At 33.1% G+C, this 19,702-nt stretch overlaps 1 protein-coding gene and 1 pseudogene across 1 annotated transcript; one reads left to right on the forward strand and one right to left on the reverse strand.

Annotated features, from left to right (window-relative positions):
• Window positions 1–733: 733 nt before the first annotated feature.
• LOC149138540 (peroxidase P7-like) lies at window positions 734–4,048 on the reverse strand. The gene is made up of 4 exons (XM_089453288.1): window positions 3,827–4,048; window positions 1,823–2,014; window positions 1,476–1,641; window positions 734–1,125 (listed from the first exon to the last, which is right to left on the reverse strand). Exons 1-4 carry the CDS (start codon window positions 4,046–4,048, stop codon window positions 734–736), a joined length of 972 nt encoding a protein of 323 aa, XP_089309414.1.
• Window positions 4,049–18,367: 14,319 nt separating this feature from the next.
• LOC149138541 (mitochondrial dicarboxylate/tricarboxylate transporter DTC pseudogene) lies at window positions 18,368–19,128 on the forward strand (annotated as a pseudogene).
• The last annotated feature ends 574 nt before the right edge of the window (window positions 19,129–19,702 follow it).

Raw genomic sequence — 19,702 nt, forward strand, 5'->3', positions numbered from 1 at the left:
ACACCAATTTGGTGTCTTCTTGGCTGGGACCTTAAAATTAGATAATAATAATAATAATTTGATACCTCTTAGTATTTGGTAGATGGATATATGCTAGTTAATTAAATTGATCAATTAAGAAAATACGAATGTAGTATTGATAAGCCATAGTATTGCAATAAAGCCTATTTATAAGTTAAAAATCTCAAAAAAAAAATAAAAAATGAAAGTAAATCTCTATAGTTTAATTTATATAATGACTATGAGATATTTTAATAATATAAATAAATATTTTCAATTATTTTAAAAAGTCAAAAGTGCATTATGTTTTTATTATTTAATGAGAATTTTTTAGTTTAAAATAAAAGAAAGTTAACTTTTAAACTCTTTTATTTATGTAGCTGTGATGTATCTGAAAAAATCAAAACTCACGACTACTTAACACATAAAACTAAAATGCAATAAGTCTTTCAGCCTAGTAACATGATGACATCCCTTCCAAATAAAATTAGGCGCAGCACATTTATTGTCAATTCCGCTTTGTAAAACTCAAATTAAAATAAAACTTATTATTTTCAACCTACGCCGTTTATTGCTCGAGGACGTCTTCATAATGCGTCCAGAGCGATTACAAATTAAAGAGTTTAGGCAAATTAAAAATCGAAGACTTCCACTTTCGGATTCAGGACACCGTGCTGGTCGGATAACTAAACACACTAAACTATTCGGCAGACACGACCGGTTCACAGATTGGCTAGTTAGGCTTCCTGCAATTCTTTCGGATCTCTCCGCTGCTGCCCGTCAGAGGTTTGATATTCCCCATCTTTACTATGGCGGCAGCAAAGTCCGAGAAAAAATTGTTCACGTTGGTGCTGTACAAAGTCACCTCTGAATCAGTGGAGCCTCCGTTGAAGATTTCCTGATCGGAGTGGAGAAGCCCTTTCTTGATTTTCAAATTGTTGTAGTAGTTATTGTCAAAGGTGGTGGGAGTCACATAATCCAGTGGCGACAGGTTGCTGTCTCCAGAGCCGTTGGTAGGAGGACACTTTGAATGTAATGAAATAGAGTAGGTAGTGTCTATATTGGTGTCGTTGTAAATATGCCCTCTGAAACTCACGCACCGAGCTTGCCCGATAGTATGAGCACCTGCGGATTGAATATATCATATCATATTGATGGCAACTTTTTTATTAAGTGGTTTATTTTCGGAACCACAATCATGGAATTTTATTTCAAAGAAATGAGGAATTCAACTAATTTTCTGGAGTATACAATATTGAACTCAACAGACATCTTTATCTCGATGACTGATTCACCAAATATTTAACAATCAACCAAACATGAACGCCCTTAATTATTTAAGGGCACCATGTCCTTCTGATGGCCCAATATTAAAAACACTCCCCAAAAATATATAAAATATATATTTTCTCCTAATTACAATTTTATGATAATTAATGCATTATACTAATATTGTATGAAAAAAATAATATTACCAGCAAGTGTAACCATTTCCGTTGTGGAGAGCCCCTGCGCTCTGAATAGTGAGATGATGGTGCTTAGATTGGAAGTGGGGGGTGGAATGTTAGCGTTTGCGGCGCTTAAGTTTGCTGTTCTCGAGTCTCGCCTCCCCAGCATCACCGTCCATGAAGGCCCACCCAACTGGTAATTAACAATTTTATAAAACATTATCATTATTACTTCATATAATGAGGAGGGGTTCAGTTCCAAGAAATTATTCGAAACAAGAACGACAACACCATAGCTTATTTCAACATATTATCAGGAGGGTTTCAGTTCTAAGAAATTATTCAAAACCAAGAACGACAACAACAGAGCTTACTCCCACAACCGAATCGCGTGCAGCAATAGCAAGAATGTCTGCGCAAGAAACGACTCCGCTGCAAGCATTCTCGACTTGGGTTTTTATGGTATCTATCACTTCGAAACCTCTCGCCGAATTGTTATTGGGAATGGCGGTCTTCTCGCCGGTTAGAGTGGAGGAGTCGTCCAACAGCACCGACCCATCGCAGCCCTGCAATAAATGACACCTTCAAAAATTGTGTAACCAGAATAACTAAATGCATCCGTATTTTTTTGTTTAATACCCATGGGATCTGACCTATCATAAGGAATGTTAAGAGTAGTGACTACCCACACCCTGAATCCAAGATTCTATGAACTAAATAAATACATGAATTGGAATACTCCAAGTTGGCTAAATAATCATCAGTTTATGTAGATAACTAATTGTAGGAAATATAATGTAAAAATTAGCAAAGTCATTCTTTTAATTTCATATTTTTCTAAGAATTAAAAATTAAATAAGGTTGTCCAAATTGTAAAGTTTATTTATAATTTTATTTATTTAATTAGTTTTATTGAATATAGATGTAATGAAGATAATTAATTATAGGGAATATAATGTAAAAATTAGGAAATAATTCTTTTAATTTCCGTATTTTTCTAAGAATTAAAAATTAAATAAGGTTGTCCAAATTGTAAAGTTTATTTATGGTTATATTTATTTAATTAGTTTGATTGAATATAGATGTAATGGGTGGGTGAGATAGTGATTTTTTTGGAGATTATTTAAAACATGTTGAACATAAGTGCAGTAGGTTGGTGAAATATATATATATATATATTTTTGTTATATATATATATAAAATTAAATTATAGAGAATATATAATTCAAAATTTAAAAATTCAAAATTATATATATATATATATATTGAATTATAGAAATTATATAATTTAAAATTAAAAAACAAAAACTTTAAAGAGTTAAAATACATCCTCACTTTGATATGAGTAAGTTTTTAAAAATTTAAAAATTCCTGTATATACAAGGTTACTGAAAATACAACTTATAAAGTGTTTCTTAATATGAGTTAGTTTTTAAAATTCGATGTATGTTTATAAGGTGGTTTTTAAAATTTATAAGGTGGTTTTTAAATTTTTTAATTCGATGTCCCTTTATAAGGTGGTTCTTAAAATTTTTAATACGTATAAAGTGTTTTTTTTTAAGTTTTAATTGGAGTAGACCTTTATTTAGTTGTTATAAATTTTGATTATTTCTTAATATGTTTTTGGTTATTTTTGTTTAAAATTAACGAGATTGTTAATAGTATATATTGGATATGTAAATTTACATCATTAAAATACTCTATAATTTTTTAAATTAATAAATTTATTTACATTAATAAATTTAAATTAGATAAAAAAATTACATATTTAAAAGAAAATTGAAAAAAAAACTAATAAAATTGATTACAATAATAATTTTGAAGTTAAATATTAAAAAATTTAATTAATATTTTACATTTTTATTAATGGAAAATTTCAACATTCCATGCAACAAAATCAAAATTTCAACATTCATTGCAACAAAATCAATGCGTATTACTAAATATGCTTTTGACTAAATATACTATTCTATATTCATAAACTTATTTAAATTCTTATTCCTAGTAGAGTTGTCTTAGGTAAATTCTTTTTTCTATTCTTATTCCTAGTAGAGTTGTTTTAGATAAATTTTTATTTCTAGTAGAATTGTTTTTGTTAAAAATTTTTGGAAGTTTAGATTTTTTTCTCTAATTTCTCTAAAATTTTGCAAGAATTTATTGAAATCACAAATTTGATGGGTAACCCCTGCACTCAAAGTGCTCTAAAAATTTCTCAAAGTGCTGAATTCATATATACAGTCAAAAAAACCAGTTTAAATAACACAAATCAAAATTTAACCTCAAATTTTTCTACCAAATCCAGACGCAAAAAATCTAATGAAATTAAAAAATACCATTATTAAGCACTTTCAATGATAAAACTAAATTCTTTCACTCACATTAACGAAGCAGTCGTGGAAGTGGAGGCGGAGAAGCGATGCCCCCATACGTTTTTCCTGAGCCACTGCTTGCTTCACTGCGGCTTGCACTATCGACAGAACCGCCGGGCAAGAATTGTTATAAAACGTTGAGCTCAGTTGACCATGCACGCTGTTAGTAATCGAACACATAAATATCATTACAGCAATGCATGAAAGGAGGCTTTTCATCAAAACAGCCATTGTTCGTTATGGAAAAGCGCTTCAAACTCGGAAAGCGCTTCAAACTAAACTAATTTGCTTAGCAATTTGCAGGGTGGTTCTGGGAGATCTATGATTACCAATTTATAATAGCATATAAAAGTCTTAGGGGTCGTTCATTGATTTGCTGTAGATGTCTTCTCCCTAAAGGTGATAAACGAGTGGTCCTGCACATGCTTCTCCCTAAAGGTCATAAAGGAGTAAAGGAGTGGTCCTGTGCGTAGTTCTCAAGTTCCTGCATGGCCCGGCCCGAGACAGGGAAAGAAGCGTGTTATGAGGATTGTTTTTTTCCTCTATGGTGTTTCTATATTAACATTAATCTAATATTAGATGGAAAAATGATTGATTAAGATTTCACTGTACTCAGTCTCAATCTTAGTTTGCTCTAAAAATGATTTATTAAGATTGCACTGTACTCAGTCTCAATCTTAGTTTGCAAGCACCGCATAACTTTATAAGAAACCCAATGCAAACCAGCATGAATAAATATTTTGTGCATTACCAAAACTTATATAGATTGCAGATTTCCAGAATATCTTAGAATCTGACCTCTTACCTAATAGTTAAATTCTTGTATATTCTTAAAATTTGCACATTTTCCACGAGTGCTCGACCGTCATTCAGCATTTATGTGGTTTCCTTACTGCCATAACCAAATCTTTTGCTGATGATATAAATTTCCATATTGATCCATTATTGTAAAGTTGCAGAGTCCTCCTCAACCCATAAGAAAATAAAACAAACGTTCAATCTAAACCTACAGATCCAATAAATTTTTGTTTCTGGTCAGCTGTCGAATGTGGATATGAACCAAAAGCTGCAATAAATGTTTGTTTATGGTCACTTGTCAACTCACGGTTATAGCGTGAAGTAACTATAATACTTTCACCATTATTTTATAATGTTAGGAGGAGGATGAATTATTACATGCGAATAAAGCGCAGGGAATTGAATTACGAAGCAACCATCCACCAAATATAATATATGTATGGTTTTCCCTGTGCAAATGGAGGTGTAAAGTAACCAAAATTGAATATAGATTTTATATTTAATTTTGTTTTGGCCAGTTGTCGATTCACAGTTATATTTGCCAATTAGGTCTTAAACTACTTTATGCAATTATTTATGGTGTTGTGAGCTTAAGACGTTTACAACTTTATTCAAATAAATAAAAGGGAATTGCTTTATTCACGAATGATTAATAGATTGGTTTTCCTCAATGTAATCCATTATTGTCATTTATAATTTCATGGAGGTATTTTTGCATTGTCATTTCACTTTTTTAATTATTATTAAATAGAATATAAATCTTATTTTATTGACCATAATGATGGATGGATTTAAATTTTTGTTGTTTATTTTATGAAATTTAAATTTATTTAAACATAGAGTTAAAATCATAATTTTAATTTTATTTTTATAAATTTTTTTATAATTAAAAAAATTGTTTGTAAGTTATTTCATCGAGGGTTTGAATGTGCACAAATTATTTGTAAGTTGTTTTATGTGAGGGTTTGAATGTGATGAAGAGGGGGTGATTAATGGTATGTTTTAATAAACTGTTTTTTCAATATAAAAAATAAATAGGAGTGCCCACATTTCATAACAATGAAAAAATAGCCAAATAGAATAGAACCGGATAACAAGAACCATGAAATGAATGAATAATGATTCCAGTGAGAAGAAAGGAGGGAAAAACCTTAGAGCAAGAGTGCCCTTCTTCAAAGTTTACACCATGAGTTGTTAAGAGTAATTCCAACTATCAAATTCACCCATGAAAAAGAGAAAAAAGAGGAAAAATATCCATTTGAATTCACTCTTCTTCCAATCCTCCCAAAGATATTCTACTAAGTGCTTGGAGGGGAATTCCCTATCTTCCAGCCATGCATTTAACAGGTTCTATATTGGAACCTATGAACATATGAAGGAGGAGCAAGTTTCCTATTGTGGTTGCATTTTATAAATCATAGCTTTATTTATTTTTTCACATGGGTTGTATTGTTTTTATTTTTAATTGGGATTGCCTCCTTAGCATATGGATCAAGTTGTTAAAGACATATTATTCTTCACACTTTGTTTGTAATTTTTTTCATTGCTTTTATTTTTGGTATATTTACTTTGCACTTTGAGTAGTGACGCTTTTTGCGAATATTCTTCTTAGAATGTTACTAGGGTTTACCTTCAGGACTAGTCTTGTTTTATAGAGCTTGGAGCTAGCCACACTGAAGTGTTTCTCTCATGGTTATTTAGCATTATCATCATCTTCAACTGTATCTCCATACTTTTGCCATCATCAACAACCACCTAGTTCAACATTGTGAGGGATGATGTGCCACGCTTCCTTGGGTGATTCTTTATGCTTCACCATTTTGTTAGTCATCAACTATTTTTTAAGAATGAGCCTCTTGTTTGAGCACTAATTTCTATTTTGGCTTATTGGTTGAAGCTAGTAGTGACACATGATGGATTGGCATCCATAATGACACTCATTTAATGATGTTTTTGTTAATTCTACATGAGTAATGATTAATATTTTTGATTCAAGACTCACTTCAAAGGATTTTTCTCTTTGCTTAAGAAGTTTGAAATTTTTTCTTTGTATTTTTGCATAAACCTTTGATGGTATTTAGGTTTGATCTAGAGGTTAGTGGACTATTTTCACATATTAAAATTTCTTAATTTTAGATGAATAATGGTACTTTTAATTATCATCCTAAAAGTCTATATAATATAGATAGTAGATAAGCTAGAAAATTTCAATTTAGGTAGAGCATCATTTAAAACATGGTTTGGAATCTCATTAAAAATGTTTTCTCATTAAAATTTTGGTCATGACAAAAATAAGTTCTTTTACCTCTAGAATAGGCCTCTTATAAGATTTTTGGGATTATGAATTCAATGCAACTATCATAATCCAATTTCAAAGTGCACAAGTTTGAAAGTGGGCAATTAACGTCTCTTTACTAGAGAGATAGTTGGTACTTCACAAGTTATAAAAGAGACAAACTTTTCTTTGAAGCTAAGCATTGAACAATTTGTTTGAAATCATGTTCTCTCTTTTACACACCACAAAAATCATTCACCAATAGGAGATCATAGGCAAAAATTATAATTTTGCAAAGTTCATTGAGTGGAGGTATCACTCATGCTTCAATTTAACTGATTTCTTTTAATCATCCACATAAATAAAATTTGATGATATTTTTGGATTAGGGCTATTTGTTTCAACTTTCAAATATTTTTTTCAAAGCATGTTTCAAAAGTAATGTCCATTTTAACCATGGGGTGCATGTAAGCTAATGGTGGTTTCTCACGAAACATTAATGACAATCTAAACATGGAAAACGAACAATCTATTAACTTGGAGGGATGATTCTATTATATTTTGATCACAATAATACAAGAATTTAGCTATGAAAAATAAGCAACACTAAGAATTGAAAGCTTGAAACAAAGAGAAAGAAGAAAGAATAAGAGACCACTATTTAGACCAAAGAGGCAAAGAGACCAATTCAATTTAAGTAGTCAAGAGACCAATGAAATTTCTTGTATTTCATTTAATTCCATGAGTACATATTTATAACACTCGCTTGGAGAGAGGAATGATGGGAACTAGGTTTTCTTATTTATTGCATGTACATGTAAACCAAAAATAAACTCCCATTTTAGTTTTAGTTAAGTAGCCCAAGAATGGGGTTAGCTAGCCAAAAATTTAGTAGTGCCATAAACATAGTTAAGTATGCTAAAATAGAGTGAGAACTAAAGTAAACATATAACAAGGCAAGTGAAGTGTTCTTTCCATCCAAGAAAGTAAGGTATAATCCCTCCTCAAAATAACACTTATTCCTATAAAATAAGAATTTAATTAATATAAAAAAGGAATCTATCAATGGTGGTTTACAAGACCATGGTTGTAAAAGACCTAATGGACCCTAAGAATATGAAAGGTGTTTATGTAATCCCTTATTCATTCGAGACACCCTATGCTAGTGAAAATAACTGCTCAATAAATCAGAGGATTCGGGAGCATGCGACAGACATCAATCATGGGAGGACCCGCTCCTTAGCATTAGCAGAACATGCGGAAAATACAAAACACCACATCTACATGGAAGACGCCCAAGTCATTGCTAAGATAGATCATATCCATCACCGTAAGTTTAGGGAATCTATAGAGATTGAAAGGAGTCCAAGCAATCTGAATAGAGATTATCGCTGAAAAATTAACAGTTATTGGATTCTTAAGTTTTTATTTATTACATATATATATATATATATATATATATATATATATATATATATATATATATATATATATATATATATATATATATATATAGTTTGTTAATTCTTATTATTTATTTGTATTTTTATCTTGACTACTAATAAATGATTAATTACTTTATTTTATTCATTATTGGTTTATTTATTTAGCTATTTGTTTATTTAATTATTATTATTATTATAAGTTTGACTATTTATTACTCTTATTTATTTTTAAGTGTTTAGAATTAATTATTTCGATTATTTAAGTTTGACCCAAAGATTATTTTTATTTTTATTTTTAGATATTCATTTCATTAAAATTTTCCTTTTGATTAATTATTTTCAATATTAACATCTATATTCTAACAATTATAGATTGTTCAAAACACATCGAAAAAACTGTGATGATGTGATTTTTACCGAAACTTTTCTTACTTTTCAAGACCATGGCTTTTGTAAGTTTTAAACCTTTTGTGGTAATGCAATGCACACATATATTCTTAATAATAAAAAAATGCAAATGATGACAAATGCACATATTACATAAAGATTTACCCTAGAAACCCAAACCTACAAAACCAACAAATTATTTGGAGTAACATGTTGAGAAATTGCAACAAGAAATTCCAGTTTAATTTGTCCTTGAATTAAAATGAGAATTAAAATCGAATTCTATTCTCATAACAACTTGTAAATAGTTAATTAAGTTTAATTAAGTTAATTAGATTAGGAATTTAGAGTTGGAACTCTTTCTGTAGTGATGCATATGTTCTCCCTAAATTTTAGGGGTCCAGTATGAGTTTAATTGTGAGTTGTAATTAGATTATTCAATTTACTGAGTTATGTTAAGTTAAATTAGTTCCAAACTGTTTGAAGAACTAATAGAGAGTTAACAGTCAGTTGGTGCTTAGTGCATCCACAAGTGTCACTCTAGTTAACTGAAGATTCCCTCATCAAAAACTCATGCATGTCGATTATGAGAAAGACCCAGTTGAGACTAGAGTGCATGGACAATGTACTTGTGTGATCTACTGAGTTGTAAACAACATGCATCCAATCAGATAAGGACCTATGTTTGGATTGTGCAGTTTTAGAAGCATGAATTCCCTTTAAATACGGGCTATTCATCCTAGGAATGATGAAAGAGATTAGGGGCTTGGAGAGCTATAGAATTGGCTAAGTGTTGGCTAAGAGCTATCTTGTGAGCTAAGAGAGTTGAGTATACTTGTGCAGAATTTTTCTAGTGAGAAAAAGCTTTGTATCTTCGCTCATATTTTTTATATATGGAATACAGATAGCGAGGTTTTGAGCAGTGGATTTCCCTACATACATCTTGTGTTATGTGCCAGTAATTTATCTTCTTCTTTTTCATATTGTTTTCATCAATCTATTGGCTTTCGCTGGTTGAAAGTAGAAGTAGATTCTTGTCTTGTGCTTTAGTAAATTGCATGAGCTTGTGAATCTACAGGAAATTTTACATAACATTTCTAATTTTGTCGTGAATCAATTGTATTATTTACAATAATATATAGAACCGACCTCTAAAACCACTAATCCATTGAGTAGGATTACATTACAATGTTAATTCCTTAATTGGAATTAGAAAACCATGGGATGGAACACCATCACCATAAAAACTGGCAAAACAAAAGATCGTGTGTCTAAAACTGTGCAAAAAATATAACACATACCCAATGGGTTTTGGAAACCCATGGTATTATACATTATGCATATGAGGGAAATTTTATAGCACTTTAAACTTAAAAAATAGAACTAGTTTCCAAAACAGGACTAAAGTCTCAAGGCGATAAAGTTTAGAATAATAATATTGAAATCCAAGAATACAACTGGAGTCTCTATGGCGGGTGCATACTTATCTAGGAGAAAAATATATCCAATCAAGTGTGCTCTAGATGCCATGTAGCTACCATGTTATTTCCTAGTCACTGTCGTTTGTCATCCTTCATGGAAACTCCTACTAGAAATGACCATACTATGAATATGCCATCTTCTAACATGCTATGAATAAAAATTCTCCTAAATAATGGAAAAATGTAGGAATAATGGCATGCTATTTTTCATGTAAAATATAATGCATATGTTTCCATTAGTACAAGTTTTGAGTATCTTACTGATGGATTTTCCTTAAACAAATTTGTAAAATTGTGGAGAACACATTATTATAGTGTAAGGCTATTTTTTATAAGTTTGTAATATTCATTTTATGTATGTTTTAAAATTATGAAAATTATTATATCCTTGAAATTATTATTATTTTAAGGCTCATGTTAGTGCATGGTATGAGTACCTTAATATTATTAAAGAATTTTTTTTTTAGATTGTAGACTTTAGGTTATACTAGTGTGGCATATAACTTATTTTAGAAATGGTTAAGGAGATACAAGGTTATAATAGGAATCACAGATGTATGCATTTTAAGATTCTAACATAAGTCGATACAACATACATTATAAATAGTTTAAACAATATCATTTCTTAAATAAATTATATACTTGGAATTTTCATATTCACTTTTATTTGTCTATAATTTTATTACTGATGGATTTGTGTAGCATATACAAAAATAGCATAAAAAATAGAGTTATTGAGTAGTATTTAGAAAAATGGATGTTTTAATGTATTTGAAGCCAAAACCATCACTTTTATCACCCTAAACCTAAGCGAAGATAACCAAATGATTAACCATATATGCTAATAGAACGCATACATGTTTTAGAGTGCATGCAGATTCTAGGAACACATCCATGCTTTTTCACTAAGCATTCACATGGTAGGTTTAAAATAATGTGCCAAAGAAAGCTTATATGCATCTATGCAATCAAAAATAGGTTTACCCACCAGAAATTACCTTGCCTCTATGCTAATCACCTTCATGCTAGGAAGATACCCCCCCTTGGGACTTCCCACCTCTTTCGATAGAAGTAAAGACAATACCAGAGAAAATAATTATAGCAACAATAACATATAAAATACACAAATTTTATCTTGGAAAACCCAAATTGAGAAAAACCAACTAATAGATCTATTATTATTATATGGCTTAAACTATGCCTTGAATTAAAAGCAGCCAAGTTGGCCAACATCTTGTTTCAACCATTAAAATTTGACACATTACAATGGAGAATACCTAATCCATTTAAAGGATTCATTACATTTAATCCGTAGGCTCTAATACCATGGGCTCCCAAAAACATGTGCCCAAAGTCACCAATGTGTAACTAACAACTTTTCACTCTTTCACTAAGTCAAGTTTACCTTAACATCACCCCTTTAAACTCGTCTAGGGAATTTGCATGTTCTCTTCCCACCTTGGTCAACTCCAAGAATTTATTGGTAGAGGTACACATGCCTAACCAATTCTTATGACCATATATCAATATACATGTAATTTAAAATAATTCCATATCCAAAGTAATTTATTTTTTTATTTTTTATTGTTGTCTTGAACTTATGCTACCATTGTCTCAAGTTTTCACACCTGCTCACACCAATTGTTATCCTCACCAAATCTCGCTTCTATGGATGCATATCACTTTTATAGACCTCTATTTATTCTTAAGATGATTATGTCACAATCTCCATGTATACTCTCTCATCCACATGAAACTCACAATTAATCCACGTATGCTAGTCATTTTTGCACTCCATGATCAACTCCACATTGGATTATTTCTTGGGGCTTCTCTATCAAATTTGATCTCAATGTTATCATTTGCAACCACCATGTACTTCCCTAGGTCATGATCCCTTGGCTTTGATACCACTATCAAAAATAAAGATAATGCAAGAGAAATAAACAAACACAAGATAAACACATAAACATGTTTTTTACCTTGAAAACCCTTATGGGAAAACTAACTTGGACTAATAGATCTATATTCTTGGTCCAAAATCCAATTGAACCCTTTTCTTAAATAAAACAAATTATAATGGATAATCCCAAGGCCTTTTAAATGTGACACTACAGGTAAACTATTGTCTCTAATACCATGGGCCACCAAAACCATGTTCCTAAAACCACCATTGTGGACCTAACAACTTTGATTGTTTCATTGAATCAAGTTTACCATGACATCTATACCTTAATCACCTTCACGTTAGGGCCATAGTCCCCCTTGGGACCTCACCCCTTATACCCCTGGAAATATTTCCCTAGGATCTTATTCCTTCCCTATCCCCTATACCTTAGAGCCTTATTCGTGCCTCTATGAACCTTTGCACCATTTACCCCTATGTTTGGCCCCCTTTATGATAGTTTGTATAGCTTGGATAGGTGTTCTAGTATTAGATTGTGTCTATGAGGCTAGGGAACATATTTTCTCGAAAAGGTTTTGTGAGAAAAGACCTTGATTAGATTTAATTAAGCAGTTAATTAATTTTCCCAAGTTTAACTTAGGGAAATCAATTAAGTAATCAATATTAATTAGGGAAAATCGATTTTCCTCTAGAGACTTCTGGAAAAATCATGCAAAGAGATGAAGATGATCATAGCCATAGATTGTGATTAGATCATGGTTGTTGATTCATCAATGAGATATTATAAGAGGAAATTGAAGGGCATTTGGAGAACACTTAGAGACATAGAATTGTAGTGAGAGCAAGGGCACAAAGGCAGTGAAAGGACACCAGTAATAGGGGTTTTCATCTAGAAAAATTGAAGAAAGATTTCCAGAGGAATTCTTCATAACATTCTAACATTTTGAGAGAACGGAATAGAGGCCACATTAGTTAGTGAAAGTTAGCTAGTGTGCATATTTGGGTAGTATTTCAATTTCTAGTTGCCAAATATAATTACCAGAGGAAGTATGAGTTTCTCAGTCGAGTTGTAGGTAGAATAAGATGTTGCAAGAATAATTTTCTGACATTGCACAAGTGCTAGAGAGGGCCATAAGAATTTCCATAGTTTCTAGTGAGAACTACAGGCAAGAGGTCATGATATTTTGTAGAAGGGACCTTTGTGTTTCCAGATCAATTTTTCCAATGGAAAAAATTACCGTTCTTTTCCAGTGCGAGAAAAGTAGTTGATGTACTCTTTAATTTTCTGAAGAATTAATAATAAAACCCTCATATGTAGAACTAGTTTTCCCTTTGGGTGCTTTCCAAGGACATATTTCCAAAAATATTGGTGTTCATTACGTGCGTGTGTGTGCATAGTTTCCTTAGTTCACATGGTTATATATTTTTCAATGAAGTTGCAGTTCTATTCTATTTAGTATTTTCCACAAGTATTTTATGGAAGACAAATAATCAGTTGATAAGAGAATAATAATCAGCTAAGTGCAACAATATTAAAAATTTTATAGGATATCAAAGAAAATTTGAGGAAAAAAGGAGGATCTATACAAGCACATGAATAAAAAAGTCAATGGTTTTAACCCAATTCAAATTATTTGGTTATTTCTCTAATTTATTTGAGTTTTCTACATTTCGTAGATTTCTAGAGATGACCACAAAAAGATTGAGAGATTAGGACAAGTTGGATGGAGCCTCCAATTTTGGTGCGTGGAAAGCCAAAATTTCATTCTTATTAGATCAATTTGGACTGAAGGTGTATGTGGAGAATGTGATTTCCATACCAACAAATCCACAATAGTTAGAAACCTATAGGAAAGAAAATGACAAAGCAAAGAGGATTATCCTTGATGGACCATATTGTTCTACATATCATTGATATGGAATAAACAAAGTAGATGTGGGATGCCATAGTAAACCTGTACCACAAAACTTCAGAGAATAGGAAGATGATTCTCAAAGAGAAGCTGAGGACCATCAAGTAGCAGAAAGTAGAAGACGTCACTTCCTGCCTCACTATAGTTTGACTTTACAAACATGGGTTAACTGTAGTAGGAGACAAGCCTAGTGACGATGAGCTAGTGTGCATAACACTAAATGGGTTTTCCAAAGAATGGAGTATGTTTGTCCAAGTGATTTATGGGTGAGATACAATTTCAGGATGAGATCTCCTATGAAGTCACTTCACTTGGGAGGAGCTTAGGCTCAACTTGGTCAATGGAACCAATAGTAGCGACAAGGCACCAAAGGTGGTGGCATAGGATAATGTCACCCTAACAAGAAAGGGAAAGGCAAAGAAGGGTTCCAACAAAGGATCTGACTCCAAAGGAGAGAAGAAGAAGAAGAACCTATTGAATGTTAAGTGTTATGGCTATCATGAATTTGGACACTATGTCAACGATTGTCTTCACAAGAAGAAGGCAAAGAAGTAAGTAACATATTCAACAAATGCATATGAGCTCTCCAACAAGATGGAACAAGAATTTACATTGATAACTTGCATGTCTAGCTCAACTTTACAGGGTGCTTTCTATATAGACAATGGAGCATCATTTCATATGACATGAGTTAGAAATTACTTCTCTAGTTATAGGGAGGAGGACGTTCCAGATTTAGATGGGGAATAAGCCCAAGTGAGACCTAGCCAGAGGGACTATTATTTCAAAGGGAGAATGGAAAAGAAATTCCTATTCATGATGTGTTGCACGTGCCACACTTAGGGATGAATTTTATCTCCATATCAGTTCATTAGGAAATTTTTTATGATGTTATATTTAGAGGGTTGCAAGTGTTGTTGAAGCACAAAGATTGAGTTCACCTATAACGCTCAGAGTGAGGAGACGCTGGTTGTATAAGATACAAATGGACACTCCTAAGGAACTAGTTAGCAGTAATAATTTGAGATATTAGGGGGAGATATGGCATAGGAGGACGGGACATATTCATCATGGAATACTTAGATTCCTTTGTGAGATGCTAACAGGTGTTCCAGAGGTGAGTACAAAGCATGATGATGTGTGGAGAGGATGTGTTTTGGGGAAGTTTGTGAAAGCAACTTTTCCAAGGAGTGACAATAGATTGTAGGGGATACTTGACTTAGCGCATTCATATATATGTAGGCTAATGTTGATGAAATATCTTAGGAAATATGGGTATTCATTACTTTTATCAATGATTTCTCCAGGAAGACATGAATTTCTATTTATTGAAGGCCAAGGATGAGGTCGTCAGTCACTTTTAGGAGTTTAAGGCTTTAGTGGAGAATACAAAAGGCATAAATATCCAGACTCTTCAATCAAAAAATGAAGATGAGTACACTAACAAAAAAGTTCCAGGAGTTTTGTACCATGGAAAGGATCAAGATAGAGTGGATGATTCCTTACAACCCATAGCAGAATGGGGTTGTTGAGAGGAAGAACTAGTCTATTTCAGAGGTAGCACATGAAACACTGTATGACCAAGATCTCCCATGCTATTTATGGGTAGAGGAATGCAGTATGGTTCCTTATATTCATAGTAGGGTCCCACATAGAGCGCTTGGAAATATGACACTAGAGGAGGGATTCACTGGGAAGAGCCAAATGTCATTGACGTTAGGATATTTGGCTACCTAGAATATTGTCATATTCTAGGGGAGACACGTTCAAAGTTAAATCAAACTGCAGAGTAAGGTTATTTCATTTGGTACAATGAAACCTCTAAAGCGTATAGGATCTTCATCCCAAGAGCTAGGAGGATCATAATCAGGCAAGATGCTAAGTTCGTGGAGGATAAGAAATACAAGAGATATAAAAATTTCCCAATAGCTAAATATTAGAGTGAGCAGACAGGAGAAGCTCCTAGAGTTTAGCAACAAAATCAGGGGCATCAACAAAGCATGAGTATAGTGACCATCACGAGAGTGAGTTTAGGTGCAAGTGTTATTGAGGCTTCAAAAAGTATGGAGTAACAGATGTAGTAGATCAGGGAGATGCATCAGGAGGACATGGAGGTGGATATTCCTAACTCCACTCTTAATAAGGAGAAATGAGAGGTTCAATAGAAACTTATGGATGCTTAGGATTTTGAGGGGACTCCTAGGATGGGTAGGAATAAGAAATGCAAACCAAAGAGGTACAATGGCTACATGGTGTTGGTTAGACATTTAGTAGATAGTGAGCCTTCCAAATATCAAGAGGATGCAAAACAACATGTGTGGCTTAATGCAATGGTTGAGGGGTATTCATTAATCATGTAGAATGATATGTGGGAGGATATACACAAATCTACAGAGATGGTGGTGGTTGGATCACGTTGGATCTATAAGATCAAGCATGGTGCAGATGGCAGCATCGAGAAATACAAAGCTAGGTTCATGGGCAATGGGTTCTCTTAGAAGGAGGGAATAAATTATGAGGATACATTTTCTCCTGAGGCCAAGTACACTTCTATACAAGTCGTGATCTCATAAGCAACACATATTGGATGCTACATCCATTAGATGGATGTAAAGACAATGTTCTTGAATGGCGAACTAGAGGAGGAGGAGTACAATGAACAACCAGAGGGTTTTGTGGCATAAAATAGAGAGAACCATGTGTGTTGGTTGAAGAAATATTTGTATGGGATCGAGCAGACTCTTAGGGAATGGTATGAGCACATAGAAATATACTTGCAAAGCATGGGATCTTTTAAGAGTGAGGTAGACTTGAACTTATACTACTTGGTATTTGGGGGTGATGTAATCATTCTTGTCCTATATGTGGATGACTCTTTATTTACAAGTTCACTAGGGATCATAAATGAGTGCAAGAGGGATATTTGAGCTGAGCTTCAGATGAAGGAATTGGGGATCATGCACTATTTTATAGGCATGGAGGTATGGAAGACACATGGCATGATTTTCCTTGGACAAGGGAAATACTGGATAGAGATCCTTAGGAGATTTGGGATGGACGATTGTAGAGCTATGTGTACACCCATGATCACTAATTGCAAGTATATATATGCATCTAGGGAGAAGGAGGTATAACCCACCTAATAAAGGAAATTGATAGACTCTCTCATGTATCTGGTTAACCCTAGGCCAAACATATCCTATGCAATAAACTCTCTCATTTAGTTCATGGTGGAGCTAGAGTGAATTATATTACAACTAAACATGTGCTAAGGTATTGCACGACATAGTCGATTATGAAATTAGGTATGTTGGAGGTGATGGTGTTAGGTTGGTTGGCTATGTTGATGCATAATGGAAAAGTAATATAGTAGATCAAAATAACACTTCAGGGTGTTTCTTCAACATGGGATCAAGCGTTGTTTTTTGGTACAACCAGAAGAAAATTTTTGTAGCACTGAGTTCTACAGAGGCAGACTACATAACAAGGAGCATGGCTACATGCAAAGAAATATGGATTCGTAAGCTTCTAGTAGCCTTATTTGGTCAAAGGATAGAGACGAAAATGATACACTATGACAATCAGAGTTGCATTAGGTTTTCAAAGAATTTGGTGTTTCATGATAGGTCCAAGCATAAATCCATCAGATGCCACTTCATTAGGGTTTGTGTGTAGCTCAATATTGTTCAGCTACAATATATACCCACAAATGAGTAAGGAGAGGATATAATAATGAAGGCTTTGGGGAAGGAAAGATTCATCTTCTTTAGAGACAAGTTAGGTGTTATGAAAACAACTTCCTCACTAAGAGAGAGTGTTATTTTGTGTAGCTTAGACATATGTTCTACTCTCAAATTGTTGGACACCTAATCCGCTAGGGTTATGGTGTGGAAGGTGAACCATCATGGTGAGTCCAAGAGACCTTGTAAGATGAATTCAATGATCACACAATGTATTTATATGTAACATCTATGTGAATAATACAGTAATTCGCACTTATCTTTCATATATGGTTGCTCATTCCAACAATAGTATCAAGGCATGTTTTTCTTAGAAACCTATCAAATATCCCCCCTCTAAATTTGTCAGATGTCCCACTCTAAGCAGCTGTGAAATCCTTAACGCTCCTCAAGACTATATCTTTCTTCTATTACTCTTTTTCATGCCCTTTCGTGACCTCTGAAAGATCTAAGTTCTATTTCTCTTTTTGCACTGTGTGTTCATTTGTCACATTCCAAACCTCTACATCTTCCATCTCTATGACACTCAAACTTATCTAAACAAATGCATATAGGTTTCACATTACAAGGTTATGCATTACGTTGTGTGTTATGATCACATATCCATGATTGTTGTGGTAGATAGGTATGGAGTATTATGTGCAGCCATCACCATGAAGCCAGTGAATTCTGCTAAGGTCCACCACACTCAAGAAGTCGTGGTGATCTATCGCCCCTTCTCTGAAACCCTTGTCTAGGTTCTCTACAACCTCAACGAGCTACTCCAAACTGAGGACGTTGATATTCCAATAGGCTCTTTATGCATTGATAACAAGAGCTACTAGGGCATGTGTTAGAAGTCTTGGAGATTTAGCTATCATTCACATGTAGGAGAATGTAACTTTCCATGCTACCCAACGGTGACATTACAAAAATGCATTCCAGGCACTATACCATATTGTTAATGATGAAGGAGTTCTAGCCCTATGGAAATGGGCAGTCCAACAATTTTCCAAGCAATGATCTTAAATATGGGCATGCTTGATTCTTATGATCAATATGTAGAATTTTTTTTCCAGGACATTATGGGCCTTTCTGAAGTTACAACTATGCTTAGTGCAAGTGTTGTTAGTAATTTTTCGCACCTGCATGTAGTCTTCCCTTTGCTTATGTTAAGACTTAGATACAAAAGATGCAACTCGATGCTAATGGGAACTATTCATATTCAAGTTCTCTAGATTGTTTTGTGAAAACAATCAAAGCAAGGGGATCGTTTAAGTTCTATACAGGGTTCCCTTTTTATTGCATTTAAATTTCTCCCTATGTCATGATGACATGGATATTCTTAAATGAAATTTAGAAGATTGAGAAATCTATTGGGTTATAATACTTCTTTTGGTTGAGGAAGAGGCGTAAATTCAATAAAATCTAGTCGTTTACAACATTTCTTGCCTATATTCCCAAAATGAATAGAAGAGTTGTGTGAATGTTGCCAACTATAGGAAATACCTTGTTGATCCTATCAATAGTCATATTCTAAAAGATTAAGCCATGCATGTCGAGATTGTGCTTTATGCCCTATATGGGTTTCAACATACATGCCTATTGGAAAGTTGTGCAATCAAGATTGGCATTGCCAAAATAGAAAATAATTCCATAAAAACATGAAGCTCCATTTTAATGCTCTAGATTCGATCTCGTAAGGGATTTTGAATTGTGCTACAAACGATGTACATTTAACAACTAAAGTTGGGAGTTTTGTTATCTAAGTTTGGAAGAGTGCAATGGTGTGTATTGGATTAGAGGCACGATAGTTTTCTATAGAATAAAGTTGTGCCTCTTGCACTCGATTCCCAACAACGACAATCTCCACGATCCCAATTTCAAAAGAGAAACCACTTTTTAAAGAGTAGATAGATATTTCAATCTAGGTTTTTTGAAAGTAGCACAAATGATGTTTT

This window comes from Pinus tabuliformis, chromosome X (assembly GCF_031772625.1).
Source record: "Pinus tabuliformis cultivar Carrire ecotype Pingquan chromosome X, CPIR1, whole genome shotgun sequence".
In the NCBI taxonomy this organism is placed as follows: domain Eukaryota; kingdom Viridiplantae; phylum Streptophyta; class Pinopsida; order Pinales; family Pinaceae; genus Pinus; species Pinus tabuliformis.